The following is a 21,062-nucleotide window of genomic DNA, read 5'->3' on the forward strand; positions in this document are numbered from 1 at the left end:
CATTCCTGTCCCCTCGCAGCCTGTGCCTGGGTCCCCCGTCCTGACCCACAGGAGCCCGGGCCCACAGCCACCCCAGCACCCACGCCTGGACTCCCAGGCCCCCGGTTCCCTGCTGCCCTGACCCACCCCTGCCTACAGGCCCAGGGCTGCCCTTCACCCACACTGCACCCCTATACCTGCCTGTGCCCTGGGCCCACAGCTGCCTTCTGGCCCAGTGTGGTCTCCCAGACCCATTCCTGCCCCTGGGGCTACCTCTGTCCCCGCCAAGACCATGCCTGTTTCCCTCTGGTTGGACCTGCCCCGTGTCTGACTCGGGTCCCCAGAAACACATCTGCCCAAGCTCTGTCCTCTGAGGCTCCCAGGCCCACACCCTGGCCCTTTGTCACAGTCATATCCACTGTCACACACACACCCCAACACCTGTCCCCCTCTGCACCCCACCTCCTGTGCCAAAAGTCCAGGTGCTTCAAAGATGCTCCCCACTGCCCTCACAGATGGAGGAAAGGGTGCGGGCAGCCAGGGCCCCCACCGCCACCCAGGCCACAGTGACAGTGGTTCTAGTCAAGTCAGGGGCCCTGAAGCCCCGTGCAGGGTCCAGCCCACACAGCGCTCAGTCAGTGCTAATGGATGCTTGAACTAAGTGGCCCCTCGGAGACATCTTCTAGAAGGAGAAAAACAGGAAGGACTGGGCAGAAGTCCCCCCCATGTATCTCATCCCATGGGGACAGACGCGAGCAGAGAGGAGGCAAGCAGCTTGCCCAAGATCACACAGCAAGTGAGAGGCCAGGATACTAGAAACTGGCCAGCCCGTCCCACAGACAAGGCCAGGATAGACGGTGGGGCTTGGGGCGACTGCCGGACCTGTGCAGGAGGCAGCCAGCTGGGGCAGGCAACCTCAGGCTGCCAGGCAGAAACGTGTTTCCTCACCCCAGGGCCCACACCTGCCCTCTTCACTGTCTCCTGACTCTCCTAGGCCCCCAAGGCTCCTGCAGCCCCCACAGAGCTCCCTAATTGTAGGCGAGGCTGCTCTCAGAACCCACACCCAGCCCTATTAATACCGCCTGCATCCGGCCAGCCAGAGATGACCAGAGCTCCCAAGGCTCCATCTCTGCAAAGTCACCCAGGTTTATTTTTACCTCTGTTTGCTTCTGAAAACGCATGTGAATTTCCAGCAAGGCGCCCCTCTTCCCACATACCCTGCCCAGCTGCCCAGGGGGTCAGTCTAAGGCCCTTCCCCTTCCCCCCCAGGTGACCCTTATCTGGGACCCTTGGCCCGGCACCCTCGTCTCCCATCCCCACGTGTGGGTCTGTCAGAGTCACTCAGGAGGCCGCAAGTTGGGTGTGTCCCTGGATGGGGTGGGGGCCCCGAGTAGTGCTGGGCTTTGACATGGGAGTGGGGGCGGGGGCGGGGACTGACTGAAGGGAGGCGAAGAGCTCTGAAGGATCTCCTCCTGCTCCAGGTACCAGCTGACCTGCGGCAGCAGGGACACCCAGGGCCAGAGTTTAGGGTCCCTGAGAGCTTTGTGGGGACTGGGAGCAGCTCAGGGGTGCCAGGTGGACCCTGAGGACTCCCACACCCTGGGCCTTTGCTGCCTGAGAAACACCCATTAGAGCTGGTGCTTGTGGCTTTGGAGGCCTTAATGACCTTCCAGAACATTTCCCTCTATCCCCACTGGCACCCAGCAATATCTCCTGGGAGAGAATCTGTTTTGCTGCAACTGAGGAGTCCAGGATGAGGTCTTTCCAAGTGGGAAAGAGTGTTGGAAAGAAGAGTGGACCCAGAGTGGATGCTGGTTAGCAACAGGGAGGGGGCCGCATGGAGGCAGGGTAGACCAGGCCAGCTGAGCTGGGCAGGTGGGCAGGTGGGCCACCTGTCTGAGGGAGGTGGTCTGGGGAGACCAGATCTCCTCTGCAAACATGGGGTGTGACTCCCTGACCAGATTCTCAGCAGGAGCTGTGTCTCCCCCTCAGTCTAGGGAATCAAGGAGGCCGGCCCTTCTTGGCCTGACATCCAGTCTTAAAGAGGTGGAAGGGAGAGAAAGAGCAGGAAGAAGGGAAGTGCATTAGGAAGGGTGCTCAGGGGTCATCTTTTAAGGGCACCTGAGACTCTGACCTGTGACTCACGACGCAGGGGCAGGCGTGCAGGGAGGTGGACTGCTCCAGGGTGTCTGTACCGCATGGTTCTGGCACCTGGAGTCCACCTGCCCCAGCTCTGCAAATGAGGACACTGAGGTCCAGGGAGGGGAGGATACTGCCCCCATGAGTGTGTGCCCAGATCAGGACTAGAACCACAGCCCAGGCCTCTCCCCACTCCCCTGAGCTTGCCAAAGGGAGGACAGAGGGGCTGAGAGACAGCCACCCCTACCTCCTGCCAGCCTCTGCTCCTTCCTTTGTGCACAGTCCTGCCTGCAGTGCTCCAGCAACACTATCAAGCAGGCTTCATTAGCTCCATTTTTTTTTAAGCAGAAAAGAAGCCCAGAGAGGTTGAGAAACTTGCCTGAGGTCACATAGCTAGTTGGAGGGAGAGCAGGATTCCCACCCAGGGGCTCTCACCCCAAGCCCATGGCCTTAGCCCCTCTGTAAAAGGACCCGCTAACCATCCTGAGTTGGTAGAATGGATGCAGGAAATGGGCAGGGGGGAAGGAAGGGGCATCCGTGAGCCACAGCCTGCGCCCCAGCCAGAGGGGTCTCCCCCCACCGCCCCGTTGGCTCACCCCACCTCTCTGGACCCCAGGGTGCGTCAGGCTTGCCCAGGAAGGTCTCCAGCAGGGGTCCCTGGCCCCCCAGCCCCGCCCCACTGCTGCCTGTCCTCACCTGATGTCATCCTCGTTGGCGAAGATGATGACCGCCCTGGCGTTTGATGTCTCCAGGAGCCGCCGGATGATCTTGTCGAACTCCCCAGGCTTGGGCTCCCGAGGTATCTTGACGGACTGGGCGATGCACACACCCCCTGCAGGAAGGGCAGCAGTCGGCCTGGGGCAGACAGGGTCTTCCCCTGCGACCCACACTCCTGGGGGCTCCTCGTGGTCCCCTGGCCTGACTGTCTCCCAGGTCCCAATCCGGCATGGGCTGTGCAGTCAGAACAGCCACAGTGCAAATTTTGGCTCCACCAAGCTGAGTGACCATGGGCATGTCATGTAAGTTCTCCGTGCCTCCCTTTATAAAATAGGTTGCTAGCAAGAAGCAGTATAGTGTTGGGCTTAAAGCTGACTGCCTGGGTTCAAATCTCAGTTTTGCTGCTTACTGCTGTGTGATCTCAGGTTAGTTACTGAACTTCTCTGTTGTCTCAAATGCATCATCTGTAAAGATAATAATACCACATATTTCATAAGGTTGTTATAAAGCTAAGGGAGTTCATGCATTTATAGCAACATCTGCCACACAGTAAGTGCTTAGTAAACATTGGTTCTTTTTTGATGTAACGACTTCATAAGACTTTTTGGAGGCGCAAATCTGAGAATAAGAACAAATTGCCCCCCTTGGGCCATTAGTGCCTCTGGTACCCACATCCACACACACTGACCAGGGCTCTTGACGCCGGGCCCCACGTTCACCATCAGGCTCCTTCGTAAGGGCAGCGTGCAGGGTTGCTGCCTTGTGCCTGCACATCCCAGGCAGTGATGCTGTAAACCCAGCTACTGCCCATATGCGGGCGTTCCTAAGTTCCCCTCTGGGCACTCACAGGCCACTCAGTATGCAGGCTCTCTAGCTTCCTCCCTGACCCAACAGGGTGCGATGACACCCAGCCTCCCTCCATCTTATTTAGAACCAAATTCCCAGCAGGGACTTAGAAGAGCCCAGGAAGGCCATTCTTAAGGGACTGCTTTGGTGGAGGGGCTGGAGGAGCTCTGACTGGGATCAGAAGGTCTTTAGGGGCCTCCTGTCATTCTTTTCTCTCTGGCCACCGCCTACCTGGCTGGATCCTGGGGAAGGGGACCCAAGGCCTGCCTACCTCTCAAGCTCATTCCCCTACAAGAAGCCCCCCAGCCTGCAGGCACCACCAGGAAGCAGTCAACACACCCCGGGATTCACAGCCAGGCCGCGTGGCTCACAGAAACCCTGCGAGCACTCTCCACCTCACCCAGGCAGTCCCCGGCCTCAGCTGTGTCTCTCCAGTGCTGGCGGGAGGCCGGCACCATTCGTGTTACCTCGGCCTCCCCTCATCTCCTGCTTCAAAAGCACTTGTGGACCTGTTTCTGGTATCAACCGTGTTTGACAGATGAGGAAACTGAGGCTTGGAAAAGAGAAGTGATTTGCCCAAAGCCACAGAGTCCCTTGCCCCACTGGGATACAGAGCGGGGCCCCCAGGGAATAAGACGTCCAGCGCCTCTGGTGGCAGCGTCAGGGCCCTGTTGATGGAAAAGTTTGAAGGAGTATTCTTGATGAAGGCGGATCCTTTATCTGAGACCATTGCCTTCCTCCGGGTCCCACTCAAGGGCCTCAGCCCAGCTCCATCTCACGCGGGATCCTATTGGGTCACAGCGCAACTACCCACCTTGGCCGGGCATCTGGCTGCCACACTTGGGCACCCCCAAGCCTCCGTACATCCTCAGTCCAGGCCGGGGTCACCTGAGCCTTCTGAGCAGACTCCACGCACCTCTGTGAGGAGGATGGGCTGCAAGGGTCCCCAGGGTAGGGAGACACCAGCCACCTGTTTTACCCAGAGGAAGAGGGGCTAGCACCCAGCTCCACCCAGGGAGGGCCCTCTACTCAGGAGGGTAGGTGGCAACCAGGGAAGGCTGCCCAAGGGTGGTGGCCCTACCCTGAGCTAAGTGGCTGAGTTTTAGTGGCAGGAGGCCCGAGCAGCTGGGGGCAGGGAGGGGGCATACTGAGGAAACAAGGCGCTCGATTGAGAAGGGGGCTGCTCTGTGCCAGGCGCCCGCAAGGCCCGGAGCCACGTGACGCAGGCTCACTCTCACGTCGCCAGGAAATACAGTTCTGTGGAGCAGGTGAGGCAGCCACGGCCTCTGTGCCCCACCCTGACCAGCGCCCACCTCCTTTACTTTCTGCCCCTTCCAGGTAGAACGAGAACCTCAGGTCCTCCTAGGATGCCCACAGAGGCGCTGAGCACAGAAGAGGAGCACGGCTAGAGGGGTCCTTGGGGGAGGGAGGGAGGGGGTCTGGGGGCAGGACCGGGACCCCCTAGTCCCAGCTCACAAAGAGAACCGGCGGGAGCCAGTCTCCTGCCCCCAGCACTGGCCCTGCCCTAACAGCGGCTGGGTAGACACTCAGCTTCCAGCTAAACCCTCCATATGGTTCCTTTCCAGTTAGAAAGTGGGCCAATCGCTACACTTCTTCCCCCATCTGGGGAGACAGATGGACAAGAGGAGGAGGCTGGACAGGGGGTTAGGACGAGCCACCTGGCTCCAGGAGGGAGGGGAGCCAGAGGGCAGAGGGGAGGGAGGCAGAGAATGGGAGTTAATTGTTCTCAAAGAGGCAGAGACTCTCAGGCTCAGTCGTATTTCTGGGTGATGCTCCCCTAAGAGGTTCCACCCCGTGGTACACGCTGCAGGCTTCGTTTAGCTTCTTCTTCGAAAGAATATTCAGGTGACCACAGCCCAGTCAGCAAGTCACAAGGTACTCAAGATGAGAGAGGGTCTAAGCAGGAAGCAATGTTCTTACAACCGCAAGAGTGGGGGGACTTGAGGGGAGTCTGGGAGGTTTCAAATAGAGCTCAGTAACAGCGAATGTTGACAGTGTCTAGTGCCTTTGACTATTACGCTGCACATTTTGCATAGATTCACCCATCTGAAGTCAATATCATCAGCAAAACTCCAGCTTATTTATTTATTTTTGGCCACACCATGTGGTCTATGAGATCTTATTTTCCCCACTAGGGAGCAAATCTGCACCCCCTGTATTGGAAGCACAGAGTCTTGGCCACTGGGCTGCGAGGGAAGGCCGGCACAGTTCCAGTTTAGAGCTGAGGCACAGAGCGGCTGAGTGGCTCCCTGGTCACACAGTCAGGCACAGACCAGGGTTTCGGTGTGGCCAGCTGGCTCCAGAGGTCACTCTTTCACCCAGTCCAGTGTGCCATGACAGGCCACACCCAGGCCAGGGGGCACCTAGGGCCCACGCACATGTCTGGGTGGAGGGCCTGCCCTGGGGTAAGTACCCAGTGGTGTCACTGGCCCCACAAGGAGGAACCAAGCACCCTCTGGGCCCCTTGGTGGCACTGCCTGATTGTCAGTCTGGCCGCTCAGGGGACCGCAGCACAGGACCAAGGCTCTCCCAGGGTGACACAAGCTTCCAGGAGTAAGTGGCACAGTATCTGGCTCCCCAGCACTCCTGTCCCCTGCCACAGCCAGAGAGGACTGCGGTGGCCCAAGAGGGACCCACATTTACTGAGCACCCACTGCATGCCTGGCACTCATTGAGTGTCTGAGGCAGGTGCTAATGGCCCCATCTTACAGATGCAGAAACTGAGGCTCAGAGGTGCTAAGTAGCCTAGTGGAGGTCACACAGCCAGCTGGTGGGTCTGTAATCCAGGTCTGTGTCAAAAGCCTCCCTTGGGCAGATGAAGGAAAGGCTCCAGTCGCTGGGTCTCGGTTAACCCCATCCCCTGCAGCCCATCCCCACTTCTGGGAAGACCCCAAGTCCTACACCAACCACATCAGTCCTCCTGTGTCCAGCCCTTGCTTCTGAAGCCCCATCACTGTGGGGACCATGGCTAGCACACCCCTGGGAAGTCCTCTTCAAACCCTTCTACCATGGTGGGGGCAATTTTTTGCACCCCCACTCCTTTGTCCCATGGTCTCTCTCCTTGGATAAAATAAGAACCCATGAGTCCGTACTGAAAGCAAATGTAATAAAATTAAACCCAAGCAGCAAGGAACGCGCCCAAGTCCTGTCTCTGCACAGAGGCTGCAACACTTCACCTCTCCCAGGCTCCAGGATCAGGATCATAAAAAGAGGGGTATGGAGGAGGCTGGTGCTCCCCATGGCCCACTTAGGCCCTTCTGGGTCACCCTTGACAAGCCCCTCACCCCACACACAGCCCCAGCCCCATGGCAGGCACCGGTTGCCCTGTGCCAGCTGCAAGCTCCATCATCCATCCGCCCAGCAAATGCCTCTGCACAGTGCCAGGGGCAGGAAGCCACAAGCTCATGCCAGGAGCTTCTGAGAGCAAGGGAGCAGTCAGGACCTTGGATAGCTCCCGGGCCAAGCACTCAGGGAGCAAGGAGACTGAAGGCAGCCTGAACCAGGGAGTCTAGAACCCTACCAGCCAGCATGTCCCTTCCACATTCTTCCCAGAGAAACTCGCACACGGGCGCAAGGAGATATGCCCAAAGATGGTCACGGCAGCACTGTTTGAAACGTGCTGAAATGGAAACATGGAAACTACCTGAATACTTTTCAAAGGAAGAATGAAATATTATAAGAGTCGGACACGACTGAGCGACTGAACTGAACTGAACTGAACTGAAGATACATAAAACAGCCCTCACGACAAAACCCTGAAAATGCAGTTAACTGATAAAGCAAGATGCACCACTCTCTGTCCCTTTCATGTGGAAATTAAAGGCCACATATAGTACAATGTCTTATATACGGACACACACATAGATATGAGCAAAAGCTCCAAGAAGGCAGGAGATTTTCCGTTGTATGCACTACGATCTCCCCAGTGCCTGGCACACACTAGTTCTCCATAAACGCTTGCTGAGTGACTAAGATAAGAAAGGACCCCAGCCACTGCAGGGTGTGGGCACCTCAAGGGAGGCAGGGATGGGACAAGACTGAGGGCTCCATAGGAGGGCTCCCAGGCATCATCCCTGTTTTATTTCTTGGAAATAATCAGAGGCAAATATGGCAACATGTAAATGCTTGGTAAATGTGCACCTCGGGACCCAGGCCAGACCGAACGTGCAGACACAGTGACAGAGAAGGCATCCTAGTCCCGACACGCGCCGCCCCGAGCCTCTTTGTTCATCCATGACACGGGCCACCTGGCCACTCCCGGGCCGGAGGCCTCCACGGGACGCTGGGCGGCGGGCGCGTGGGGCTGCCCTCCCACGGCCGGCCTACTGGTTCTGAAGTCCCGCCTCCCCCTGAGGACAGGCTCTCTCCTGGCCAGCCCTCCCCTGGCGCTGGAACCTGCACCTCCACCAGGCTCCACACGCCTGCCCTGACTTGAACGTGACGTGGAAGTTCCACTAGTGAAACTTGATGCGGGTTTCCTGTTGTATTTTGTGGTCTCTGCCCTTTCTATTTGTGGTATTCTTTGGGTCCAGCTGATATATCTGTGTTAGTGTCTGCCTCCCACTGCACTCCTAATGCCCTAGTGGACGTGGGTTACACAGTCTGATCTCTGTCTGACTCACCCGGCTCAGCTCCCTTCTTTTCTGGGCACCTCCCTGCCCACCACGGGATGGGACTCTCTCTACTCCTCCTACCTGAATAAGTCCTTCCCACCTGCTCCAAGCAGCCCCCAGACCCCCTGCCTTCAGGGCCTGCCAACTTGTGGACTACCCTGGTGGCCCAGAGAAGGCAGAAAGAAGGGGCCTCCCCGCAGAGTGGCCTGCTTCTGCCCAGGCTCACCCAGGTACGGGGCAGCTGAGGACTTGGGCTCCCCCGTGCCGCTGCAGCACAGTCTGTCACATCCTTCAGGCTTGGGAATCCTCTCACCGCCCCCTCTTCCTTCCTTATCTCACTCACCAGGAGGCCCGCCCCTGCCAGGAAGCAGCTAAACAGCCAGCCCATAGGCAGTGGGCAGCGAGGTGACCGAGACACATACCATGCCCACAGATTCCGGGGCACTCAGCACCTGTGCCCTCCTGCTCTGGCACCCAGAGCCTGGGGGTGCCATTCCACAAGCCAGGCTGCTCCCTCATCCCAAACAGCACCCCGGGCTCTGGGCTCCAGACTAGGCTGGGCAAAAACCCCCCTCCACGGAGTTGAGAAGCTTCCCTGCAGCCCAACAGCACAGGAGCCCAGGGACACTGGGCTCCTCTCCTCTCTCTGTCTCTCCTTTTCTTTTTCTGGCCTTTCAAATTTAAAAATGGAGAAAAACAATGAGAGACCAACGCTAGGAAATCAAGTGGAAAAAATCTACATCAAGGCAAAGTGTGAAGGCAGCAAATTACAACACAGAGAAAATGGGTTGTTCAAGGAGGGGGCCCTCCTCAGCTTCCCTGGGTTCCTGGCAGAAAGGGAGGTAAGGGGAAAGGCAGGAGGGAGGCTGGGGGAGGCCCTGGACGATATGGGGTCACACAGTCACACACACACACAGACACACACACGGAGTTCTTTCCCCCTACCCCCCTTCTCTCTTCTCCCCCGCCCTCTCCAAAGTCAGGCCCTCTCCCCACACCTGCTCTCAGGAGAGGGAGCTATTCAGAGGCATCAGTGACCAACACGGTGTTACCTTTGTTTTCAACCAGGAACGAAGCCCTGGTCTAGGGAAACGGAGGCGTGCAGCAGATTCCAGGAAGCAGAGCTGTGGCTGAAAGGGCATCTGAGGTTGGGGAGACGTCCAGGCCCTGGAGAAGCCCCCTAACCTGTGGCTGTCCAGGGGGGCTGGGGCTGGGGGCGGGCACCGAGGGGCGGCTCTGGCTCCAGTAAGGGCTCTGGGGCTCTCTGGGGCGGGGGCTGGGGGTGAGCCTGGCTCATGGCCACACCCCTTTCTGCTCCCACTCCCGGCCCTTCTCCCCACCATCCGGTGTCCACTCCAACCTCCTTCCTCTCACACAGTGTGTGTGTGTGTGTGTGTGTGCGTGTGTGTGCATGTGTACAAGTGGCATGCAATGCTCACATCTCCCCCTCAGGTCTGGTCCCCACAAAACCCGCTGTCTGACCACATCAGGCCTTCCTCTGCAGAGGCCGCCCCCTCAGTCTGCCTCCCTTGCTTATCTTGTCTCCTCCCGGTCTGTCTCTGCTCCAGCCCTCATGGTGCCCAGCACACACGCTACGCTTGCTCGCGACAGGCCATGACCCACACTTGCCAGATGAATGGGCCACCGAGCACCCGACTACAGGGACGGGAGGGCCAGCAGGGCAGGAGCTGCTGGCACCGGCATGGGGGTGGAGGCGCTGCAGGAATCTGAAGTGGCCACCTGCTCAAACCTGCCCACTTCCTCTAGGAACCTCCCTGACCCCTGCAGCCCACTGTGACCTCCCCTCTGAGCACCACCTGGTCACACGGAGTGCTCGGATGTCTACGTGTCTACCGGCACTGGGCAGCCACTTTGTGCCAGGCTCTGGGCTGCAAAGGTCACCCAGGCACAGGGCCTGCCCTGTAGTACGCACTGGCAAGTTCCAAGCCCACATGGGCGTCATGCACACTGGGACCTCTCTCTCAGTCCTGCCTTTCCACCTAGATGCAAATTCCTTGTTATGAGTGCTCAAGAAATGCATGTGCAGAAGAACAAGTGGAAAAGTATAAGATAGCTGTGCAAACTGGCAGGGCTCCAAAGGTCCAGGACCAAAGACAGCTGGGCCAGTAGCGAGGGCCGGCGCGGCCAGGGCGACTCCAGCCCGAAGGGACACTGTGGGCTCACTAGGAGAGATTTGGCTGGAGCCAGGAAGACCCAGGTACCAAGGGACAATGAAGGGGACACAGTTACCTCGCTTTCCCACCTGCAGAGTCCCCCTGATGCACCCCACCAAAGGTTTGTACAAAGTGTGGCTCTCACACCTGCTCTCAGCTTCCTCTTCGCCGCCATTGTGAGACCAAAGGGAAATGTCTACTCCGCTGCTTCCTGGCTATGCAACTGTTCTTTTGGGGGTTTGCTGGTTTTTCAGCTGTGCTGGGTCTTTATTGTGGTGCACAGGCTCAGTAGTTGCGGTGTGTGGGCATAGTCACCCCAAGGCATGTGGGATCTTGGTTTCCCAATCAGGAATCGAACCTGTGTCCCCTGCACTGGAGGGCAGATTCTTAGCCACTGGACCACCAGGGAGGACCTTGGCTGTGTGAATTTGGAGAAGTTACTTAGCATCTCTGAGCATCAGGCCTACCATCAGTAAAATAGGGCAGGAGTTAAAAAGAAAAAAAAAACTCCACCTGGTGGGGCTAGAGTGAGGGTCAAATGGTATTTGTGAAAGCCTGGGTCAGCCTCCGGGAGCCAAAGCCTCTGGGGAGTGAGCGAGTCCTAGTGGGGGTGGGGCTGCAAAGGCAGAGGGGCAGGGGCCGCGTCAGGACGTCACTTCAGGACCCAGGGCTGTGAGGATGCTCTGGGGGCCAGAGAGACAGGCGACACTGAGCACCGTCTCCAGGGACAGAACCTGCTGGGCAGAACCCGCGGCCCGAATCTAGAGGCCCAGGGACTGTCCAAGGCAGGACACACATCCCTCCTTTCCCAAACACTCTCAGTTCATCTCCCCACCCCACCCCGTGGTAACACACACCCTCACAAAGTCACAAACCACACATCACTGCCACCCCACACAAGATCACAGCAACACAAGCTCACACAGTAACCACTCTGCCTCACACAACCACTCACCACACCCAACCCCCACAAGTCACACCCTACACACAGCCGCAGACCCAGACACACAGGTCAGCTGCCCACACCTCCTTGGAGCCACCAGCCAACCCTTAGCAGCATCAACACCTCACCTTTGCTACCGGAGCACGGGGGCCTGACTGGGGGTGCTGGCAGGGGCTGGGATGGCTCCTGGGGGAGGGGAACAGCACCTCTGTCACCCAGCAACTACCCACCCGGCCACCTCAGTGCCCGGCTCTGGGAGAAACCTGCATCTTCCCTCTGCAACCAGGCCGTCCACTCATGCCCACCTGCCCCCGGGGAGACCTGGGCTGGACCTGCGGATGCAGGGACACCGCCATCAGAGAGCCGGCCTGCTGTGACACGGGGCCCGAGGCTGGACACAGACAGGGCCGAGGCCGGGCACAGACAGGCCCTCGTCCCACGTCTGGCCCCTACATGATGATGAGAGCCAAATCGCCCAGCCTCTTCGAACCTCTCTGAACCTCTGACTCTGTAAAATGGGACGGCATGCTCACCACCCTCCAGACACATCAGGGGTGTTGTGAGGATTAAAGGGATCACCCATGGACAGCCCGGCCCCTGGGGGCATATTTTGGGGACCAGAAGAGGCAGGCTGCAGTGGGGACCAGCCAGGGCTGAGTGCTGCCGCCCCCTCCCTGGGAGGCTGCTGGGCAGCGAGGGCTGCTCAGAGTTGCATTATTCATGGTGCGCCGCTCTGAGCAGAGGGAAATTTGCTGAGTGATCGACCTAATATCTTAACACAAACCCATTTAGGCAAAACACCTTTGAAGCGAGAAAAGCTGGGAGAAAAAAGAGACAGAGAGAAGGAAGCAAAGGTGTTTGGAGGCAGGAGATGGAGGGAGGGGGCTGTGGTAGAAGGCACGGGCAGGTGTCTGGTTCCGGCCGACCCGCTCCAGGCCACCCGCCAGGAGACCCCGCCCCAACCCAGCCCTCTAGGGCCCACCTTCCTCTACTCTCAGCAGCCATCCTGGGCATTCTTCTTGTTTCATATACAATAATAATCAATTTTTTAATATTTCTGTATTTGGCGGTGATAAGTCTCAGTTGCGGCACACAGGATCTAGTTCCCCGACCAGAGATCAAACCCGGGGCCCCCCACGTTGGGAGCATGGAGTCGTAGCCACTGGACCACCAGGGAAATCCCCAGCTATTCTGAGTTCCTAATACTGAGGAATTCCCCAGTATTCCTCAGCTGAGGGAATCCCACCGACTTCTCAGAGTTGGTTCAGAGAGGGAAAGGAGTCTGCCCAAGCTTCACACGGCAAGTTGCGCTGGTCAGCAGTCAGACCCAGCACTGCTGAGTATTAGTTCAGAGTCATCTGCTGAAAAAGCCCTTTCAGAACAAGACCCTCAGCTCCAGCGACATACCTGGAGGGTGAGGCCACAGAGCAGCTTTTCAGCCCCTTCCCTGGCCTCACAACTCCACACTCCACAGCGAGACCACTTTCTCCAAGGCAACTCGAACGTCCCTACCCTGGAGCCTTGGCTGGTCCCCCTGCAGGAAAAGCCCCCCTCTGCTTTCCTGCCTACCCAGCCCCGCCTCGGGGCTCTGCTTCTCCACCTCTCCCCCATGAAACACCCGAGATGCTCCCGCAGTGGGGATGTGCCGCCGCCCACCCAGGCTCTCACCACACCCCTCTCCCCTGGAACCTACCATCCTCTGCCTAGGCTGCTGGTTTAGGAACCCCTGCACTTAAAGGCACGAGGGCTGGAGCCAGGCTGCCCGAGTTCAGATCCTGCTCTGCTACTTCTTAGCTGTGACTCTGGACAAGTTACTCACCTCTCTCAGCTTCGTCTCCTCCTAGTAAGGCATGAAGAACAACTGGATTAATATATGCAACAGTGCCCGGCACACAGCTACTCAACAAACGTTTGCTTGTGTAACACTTGATCGTTTCCTCCATCAGCCCATAAACCCGTTCAAGGGCAGGCGGTGTTTTTCTCTTTCCTCACTCCCTGGTTTCCTGCACAGCAGGTGTTCAGTGTTGGTTGAACCGACTCTAGTTTCTGAAAACGTTGTCTGCCTGGCCTCTTTACCCCAGACCCCTTGGGAAGAGGAGCCGGCTCTGGGCTGGTGGTGGGGACACCTGTTGAGAGGCAGGGGTATGTAGAAGATGACCTCTGGCCAGCTCCAGCCCGGTAGCCGGGCCTGCGGTTTGGCGGGAGAAGAACAGGAGGCTGCAGACTGGGATGAAATATTTAGGAGCCCACATCCCCGGGAAGTGGAAACTGACAAGCAAAATGAAATGTTGAGATGTAATTACCCAGGCAGGCCAAGCATGTCTCCCCGCCAGCGGCGGGCCCTCCCAAGGTGCCCCAAGCAGGCACTGGGTAATGAAGTCCTCCCGGACCTTCCCACACCAGCCCTTGCCCCCTCCCCAACAGGAGCCTGACTCGGGCTCTTCAAGCCGACCCTTCTGATGGCAGAACAGCAGGACGTGGCAGGAATGGGGGGCTGAGCCCAGCCTCAGCTCTGGACGTACCCGGGGTGAGGCTCCAGCTTCCTCAGCCAAAAAACGGGGCTGCTGACCCCTCGACTGGGAAGAAGGACAGACAGTGGGTGCGAGTGTGCCCCCGAGACTGGCCGTGGTGGAGGGGTGCGGCGAGGACAGAGCAGACCCCAGCCGGCCCTGTGGACCATCGGAGGCTCTCCTTAGGCTCTGGGCTGCCTATGACTCGGGTTAGCAAGAGCTGATGGACAAAGGCCAGGGCCAGAGGCCCAGATGTGGCCCTGAGCTGGAGAAATGCTCACCCCACCCCCCAAAACCTGTCCCAGGCTCTCCTGATGATGTTGGGGGAAAGCTTGGAGCCCCGTAGCCTGAGAGCCTGCTTGGCCAGATATGGGAGTGGAGAGACAGGGACCAGGGAGGGATGGAAAGGGGACTCCAGGCCTGGATCCCGAGAGCAGCCCTAAGAGGGTCTCAGGAGGGCCCCTGGGCAGGGACGTGGGGATGGGTGCTCGGCTGATCTTGCCCTCTCTGTGGAACACCAGAGCTGGGGCAGAGGACCCGACAGTCTACTGATTTTTCGCTATAGGCCTTTGGGGCTAGACGTTTTTCAGAGTAAGAGATGGTCCCGTGTTGCAATACAAAAGGACATCCTGGGACTCTGGGCACTAAGTATGAGAGGGGACTTGAGTCACTGTGATATTTACACTGACATTTAAATGCACCCCAGGCACTCTGGCCCGGGTGGGACTGCCTACAGTTGAGAGGTCCTTTCTAAAATCTAAACCAGAGCCCAGAGAGGCTCGTGACCTGCTCAAGGCAGTCACAGAGATGCCATCCTGGCCCCTCTCCAGGCTGGCTCCATGCCCCGGGGACAGGTCCAGCCTCACCTGAGGCAGCAGCCAGCTGACCTCTCAGCTCTAATCCCCTGTGCTCCATCCCTGACTCCTGTGGACACAACCTGACCAGACCAGAGCCCCACGCCAGCATGACAACCTCCGCCTACCCAGCCCAATCACCCACTGCCCCACCAAAGCCCATCCCCAGCATGCCCTTCCCTCCCACCTTCACTGGCTCTCACCTCACCTCCCTTGGGTCCCAAAGCCCTGCGGCCTCATCTTCCACACTCCCCGCCTCCGACAGGACCTGCAGTTCCCAACACCAGACTATCCCCTTTGCTTTATGCCCAGTTCCCCTTCCCAGACTCCTTCAAGTCAGCTCCTGTCAGCTCATGAAGATTCAGCTCAGGTCTCCTCCTCCAGGAAGTCTTCGTAGGTGTCCCCAGGCTTCTTCTCTGCTGGGTGCCCGTAACCATCCCAATAACTCAGGTACTGCATGTACCACAAGGAAGGGAAACTTTTGGACTAGATGCCTCCAGGGAGCGGCCACTGCCGGGCACACTTCCTGGCCCACTGCTGGGCCCACTGCTGAGCACAGAGCATCCACTGATCCGGCAATGACCTACTAAGGTCCTCCCAGGGCCAGGTGCTGCCCTGGATGCTGTGGGGACAGCCATGAGTAGGACAGCTTCTTGCCCTTGGGAAGCTGACTTCCGTCTATGAATTAGACACAGCTGCTGAAGAATGAGTGGATGAATGTACAAATGGGCAAACGGACTAACTAGGAGCTGGCCGACTGTGCAGAAGGCCTCGCTCCCCATCTCCAGCTCCTGCCCCTCTGCCCTCCTTTCCGTCTCCCCACCCATCCCCTGCCCCCCCACACACACACACGCGCGACTCCACGGCCGGCGCACGCTGGCAGCGCTCCTCAGTCACGCGTGCCTGCACCTGTTCTCTCATCAGCTCCTCCCAATCAGCCCACGACTTAGGCACTGACCGTTACACAGACGAGGAAACCGAGCCCCATAAGCCAGAGCCTCGTCCCGGATGCCGCCACCTTCCCTTTCTCCAACCCGTCCGCTCCCTCTCCCCTGCCTTTGTGTCTCTCTCTCCCAGTTTCTGGGGTGTCTGGCAAGTTGGCACCTCTCTCCGAGCCTGTTTCCCCGTCTTAAAACAGGGCAGGCAGAGTAGTTTTGAGAGATGGGAAACAGAGCCTGTTCCCCTCCCCTCACCCCACCCACAGCCCCTACTGCCTCCCCCCACCCGCTCTAGCCCCTTCCCTTCCCTCCCTCCTCTCTCCTCTCGCTTGTCACTTTGTCCTGCTTCTTCCCCCGTCCCAAGGCCTCCCTTGAGCCCTAAGACGTCTGCAAGATGGTCGTTAGCTTTCCTTCTGGCTCATTAAAAATGAGAATTTGCATAGAATATCCATATGATCACTCTGTCTACAGCAAAATGGGGCACAGATGTAACACACCATGCGAGTCAGGGAGAACGAGGAGGATGGTCACAAGGGGCGGGGAAGCGGCCAACAAGGAAAAGGCCAAGTGCTCACCCGTGGGGTCTGAGGCCGCAGAGGCAGCTCCTCACCCCTCCAGCCCTTTCTTGGCCTTTCTGATGGCTAATCCACCCATTTTTGTCAGACAATAACCAGCACAGTAAAGAATGCAATTGCCCCCATTTTACAGATGGAGAAACTGAGAGCCAAAGAATGCTGGCTTCTTCAGACACACAGCAAGTCCATGGTAGGCCTGAGGGTTAGCACTGTCTGCCATGAGGCGGCCCACCCCCCTTATTGTCAGGAATGCAGCCCCCCTCCTCACTCTCAGAAGGAAGGCATCATGAAAAACCAAGTTTAGTCACGCAGCTCCCCTACCCAGAGCACCCTGTTGCTCCTCTGGGACAGGCCCACAGTTCTTCAAGGCTCTCCTCTTACCATTCGCTCTTCAAGGAAGCTCCTCTTCCCCTTCCCGCAGTTACCTTTCTGCACCTCCCACCCCCGTACAAGAACAATTTGGCCAGATGCAAAGATTTTCGAAAACAACTGCTTCCAGACCTCATCCCAGCTATATAGCTGCATTCAGACCAGCCTCATCACAAAAAGGATTCACAGCAATGCCCAGAAATAAACATATTTGGCTAAAAGAGGAATTTATAACAAAACTGAGGGGAAGGGACCAGCACTTTACAGATGAGGCTCCGAGCAGCATCCAGGGATTGGCCACTCTTGGGAACCCGAGCCAACCAGGGCTTCCCCGGGTCCGGTGCTGGCGCTGTCCGTGGTGCTGAATCCAGGGGCACCTGGGCCATTCTCCTCCCTCTGCCCACACACAACCTGGGAGCAAGACGTGCGGGCTAGTGCTTCACAACATCCCCAGACCTGTCCCTTCTCACCACTGCCACTCACTTCTTGGTCATCACGTCTCGCCTGGAGGACAGCAGTATCCTCCTCACTGGCCTTGCCTCAAGGCCATCCACACCTCTCCTCTGTTCACAACCCTCCCACGGCTCCCATCTCACTCAAATCAAAAGCCAAAGTCCTCAGAGAGGCCAGGAGGCCCCCCACGACCTTCCCCTCCTCTTCCACTTCTCTGCCCCTCACTCACTGTGCTCTTGCCGCTTGGCTATCCCCCAAGCACCAGGAAGGCTCTCAGGGCCTTTGCGCCTGTCAGTAGCCCTCCCTGGGGCATTCTTCCCACACATCTCTGTGTGGCTCACTCCCTCACTGTATTTAGGGCTCTGCCCAAAGTTCACCTCTGCAGAAAAGCCTTCCTTGACCACCCGTATGACACCCTCCCCTTCCTGCCCTTCTGTCTACTTATCTGGCTTTTTTCTTCTTTATAGCAATGCCCATCAGTTCTTACCTGAAAGTCTATTATATGGTGAAGCCTTTGCTGGTTTACAGTAAGTTGCTTCTATCCCTCTCCCCAAACGTGAGTTCACAAGATCAGGGGTCTTCATTTCTTTGGTCCACTGCTGTCTCCCCCATGTCCTGGCTAAATGCCTAGCACACAGTAAGGTCTCAATAAATATCTTTCCAGCAAATGAATAAATGACTGCATGGAAGTGAGGGGTGAAAGGGCTGAAGAAGTGCCCCCACTGCCCTCCTCGCCAGCCACATCCCCACAGAGCAGGCTCTATGATCTGGAGGCCCGGACTCCCTTCTTCTGAGTCCTCAAAAACCCCAGGAGCCCGAAGGAAGCCATCATTAAAAAGACAATGCGTTCCTCCCGACCTCCATGCCCTGCGACACCCACTTTTAGACAGAGCCCTTCGCAGGCTCATCCACAGCCACACGTGACTCAGTAACTCCCGTCACACTCACATTCCACGTCACAGAAGCTGCCTCCCCCACTTCCCTGGTCCTACGAGAACCTCTGGCCTGTGTGTGTTGAGGGGGCGGGGTCGTCCTCCGAGGTCCGTCCATCTGACTGACCCCGCAGCGCTTCCCGGGAGAAGCTGGATGAGACATCACATACATCATCGAAAGGAGGCCCCTCCCTCCTTCCTTCCCTCGGGCTCTGGAGTCACATAGACCTGAATGCAAAGCTCTGCCTCTGACACGCTGTGAAGGCCAGCCGGCAGGCAGCCTGGACCACGGCCACTTCCTCGATAAAAGGGGGACAAGTTTCAGGGCACCTGTGTAGGGGCTGGGGCCAGGGCCAGGCAGCTGCAGTGGGTGTGGTTAATGAAACGCTCCCTGGAAAACTGCACATTAAAACACAAGGAGGTCCTTCAGGCTTCACACAGCTGGGCTGTGCTGGCTAAGGGGCCAGCGCAGGAGGCAGAGCCTCGGGCTCAGAGGCTCTGGGAAGAGGGCTAGGCGGACGACACAGGGTAAGGAGGGGAAGAAACAGCGGCAGACATCCCTCCGCGTGTCCACGATGTGCACGCGCCCGCTGAAGACGGTGCACAGCCCCTGCCTGGTCTCATGAAGAACTGGAAAGCTCAGGGAGGGGCAGTGACTTGTCTAAGGTCACACAGGAGTAGGGGGTGACCCTGAAACCAGAGCCCTCCTGGGACACTCAGCAGCTCCTGAAGAAGGAGCCTCGGGACAGAAGGGAAGGAAGCCACGAGCTCACAGTGTCCCGGGGCTGCAGGGAAATGGGGGCTGGGGCTTGCTTTGATGACACCCCTGAGAAGCCCAGAGTAGGGGGCTGGGAGTACTGGGACCTCAGATAGGAAAACAGGCTCAACCTCAGTAGTCAGCAAGGAGGTCAAGAAGGCTTTCTGGAAGTCAAGGCCCAAACTGGGTGGGGGCAGGGAAGAGTCAATGCCTCTGCCGCCTGCTCGTTAACAAAGGGGGAAAAGTCAGAAAGGACCCCGAAACATGGGAGCCCGGGAGGATGGAACCCAGCGTGCTCCCAGTGCGGAGGCTCAGAGAAAGAGAGGAGGAAGAAACAAGGGCAGGAAATGAACTCAAAGACAGTGGGGTTCAGACCAGGCTGAGAGGTTCATTCGTCAAAAGGCTCAGAGGTAACACAACCAAAGAGGCCAAACGAGCTGAGGAAACAGGTGCTGCGTGTGTGGCTACACTGTGGGCTCAGGTCTGGGCCCAAGGACACAGGCAGAGCGGAAGCCAGAGGCCAAGCCGGTGATACCCGGACCCCCACGTGGTGAGGACAGAAAAGAGAGAGGTGGATGAGGCACACGGAGACCCAAATCACAGGGGTCTCCTCTGCCGCACCACCTGCACACGGGGATGGAGCTGAGGCTCAGAGTCGCACACAGCCACCCAAAGGCAGGGCCAGGACTGGACCCGGATGCTCCGCATCCCGCTCTGCTGAATAATCCCCTCCGTGCTCAGTGCGCCCCGCCGGAGAGCCAGAAGGGAAGTGCTGTTAACTTTCCCGTTGAATGAGGTGGACACTGAGGCCCAGAGCCCCTGAGTGACTACGTGCGCCCCACCGGAGAGCCAGAAGGGAAGTGCTGTTAACTGTCCCATTGAATGAGGTGGACACTGAGGCCCAGAGCCCCTAAGTGACTGTTCAAGGTGGCCCCCTACCCTACCGCACCATCTGGGGAAGACGGCATGAAGAAGGCCAAAGCCACAAAGGGGCTGCAACTAGCAAAGGGAAACGTTAGACCCAGAAGAAATCTTCAAACGTTCCACAGAAAAGGCCAGTGAAAGAAAAAGTTGCTTCCTATCAAAGGACAAGGAGGCCTGGCATGCTGCAGTCCATGGGGTCACAAAGAGTCAGACACGACTGAGCGACTGAACTGAACTGTCCAAGAGGGAAGGGGTGCAAAGTCAGAGCGAAAAGGGCTTGGTGTCTACCATCTCCTTCCTCCTGCCAATCCCATCAAGGTTAGAGGCGAACTCGGAAGGGAGCATGTCCCCGTCATGGTAACGTCAGGGTAAACACATCAGAGATGAGTCAGAGAGAGAGGAGAGGTGCTTTGGTGACACCCAACCCACAGGACTCACAAAATCAAGAGGTGCCAGCCTCGCACCAAAGGCCAGAGGGCAGAGAAATTAAAGTGGACAGGTGAAGTCCCCACGGTGGGCCAGGCAGCTCAGGGTTCATCCTCATAGCAGGACAGGGACGGGCATGGCCATCACAGAGCAGTCACGCTGGTGCCAGGACCTTGCCAATCTCCCAGGAGGCCAGGAGACACAGCTGGCCCATGGGAGGCCGCGTGGCTCAGAGCAGGGTGCCCAAGCCAAGTCTACTTAATTTCCACCCACAGTATGGTGACGGGCAGAAGACACAATTGGTCTCAGGTTTGGGGCAACCTGGTTGATAAGCTAGAATGGTGGGAACTGGCTCCGAAGAAGGGCCCGCCCCCACCCCCCCACATCCTTGGAAAATGCATGATCAGCGGGCAGGGGATGCTGGGCCCCAGCTGCAGGTCCCTGGGCGGCGAGGTGAGTTCTACCCCCAGGAAGATGCTACCAGCCATCATATACACCAACCCAAAAAGCCAGTGGCAGGACCCCTCCCTGCCTCCAGCTCCCCACAACCTCGACTAACCTCGACCACGTTTCACCTGACTGAGTGTGAGAAGGTCACATGCTCCAGGCTCTGTCTCCGTGCAATTGGCCCCAATCATCCCTGAACCAAAAGACCAAGCCCGAAGCGCCCCCATGATGAGGCTTCACTTACAAGAAGGGTGCCTGGAGACAGAGGCCTCGGACTAGGGGCACCCAGCCTGTCGGCTGTCAGAGCCAACCCTGCAGGTGAGCTGACACGCCGCTCCTGTTACAGATGAGAGACGGAGGCGCAGAAGGGCAGTGACCCGCCTGAGAGCACAGGGCTGCTCATCTCTTCATCCTACACACATCTGCGGAGGCCCCGCCGTGTGCG

General features: G+C 58.0%; 1 protein-coding gene across 2 annotated transcripts in view; it reads right to left on the reverse strand.

Moving 5' to 3' along the window:
* GRM4 (glutamate metabotropic receptor 4) overlaps window positions 1–21,062 on the reverse strand; it is a 103,545-nt gene that overhangs the window by 35,079 nt on the left and 47,404 nt on the right. For both annotated transcript variants that reach the window (XM_069564672.1, XM_069564671.1), the window contains exon 3: window positions 2,815–2,950. In XM_069564672.1, the coding sequence (XP_069420773.1) occupies window positions 2,815–2,950 (136 nt within the window). The remainder of the gene's footprint in view (window positions 1–2,814; window positions 2,951–21,062) is intronic.

Source organism: Ovis canadensis, chromosome 20 (assembly GCF_042477335.2).
Source record: "Ovis canadensis isolate MfBH-ARS-UI-01 breed Bighorn chromosome 20, ARS-UI_OviCan_v2, whole genome shotgun sequence".
Lineage (NCBI taxonomy): Eukaryota > Metazoa > Chordata > Mammalia > Artiodactyla > Bovidae > Ovis > Ovis canadensis.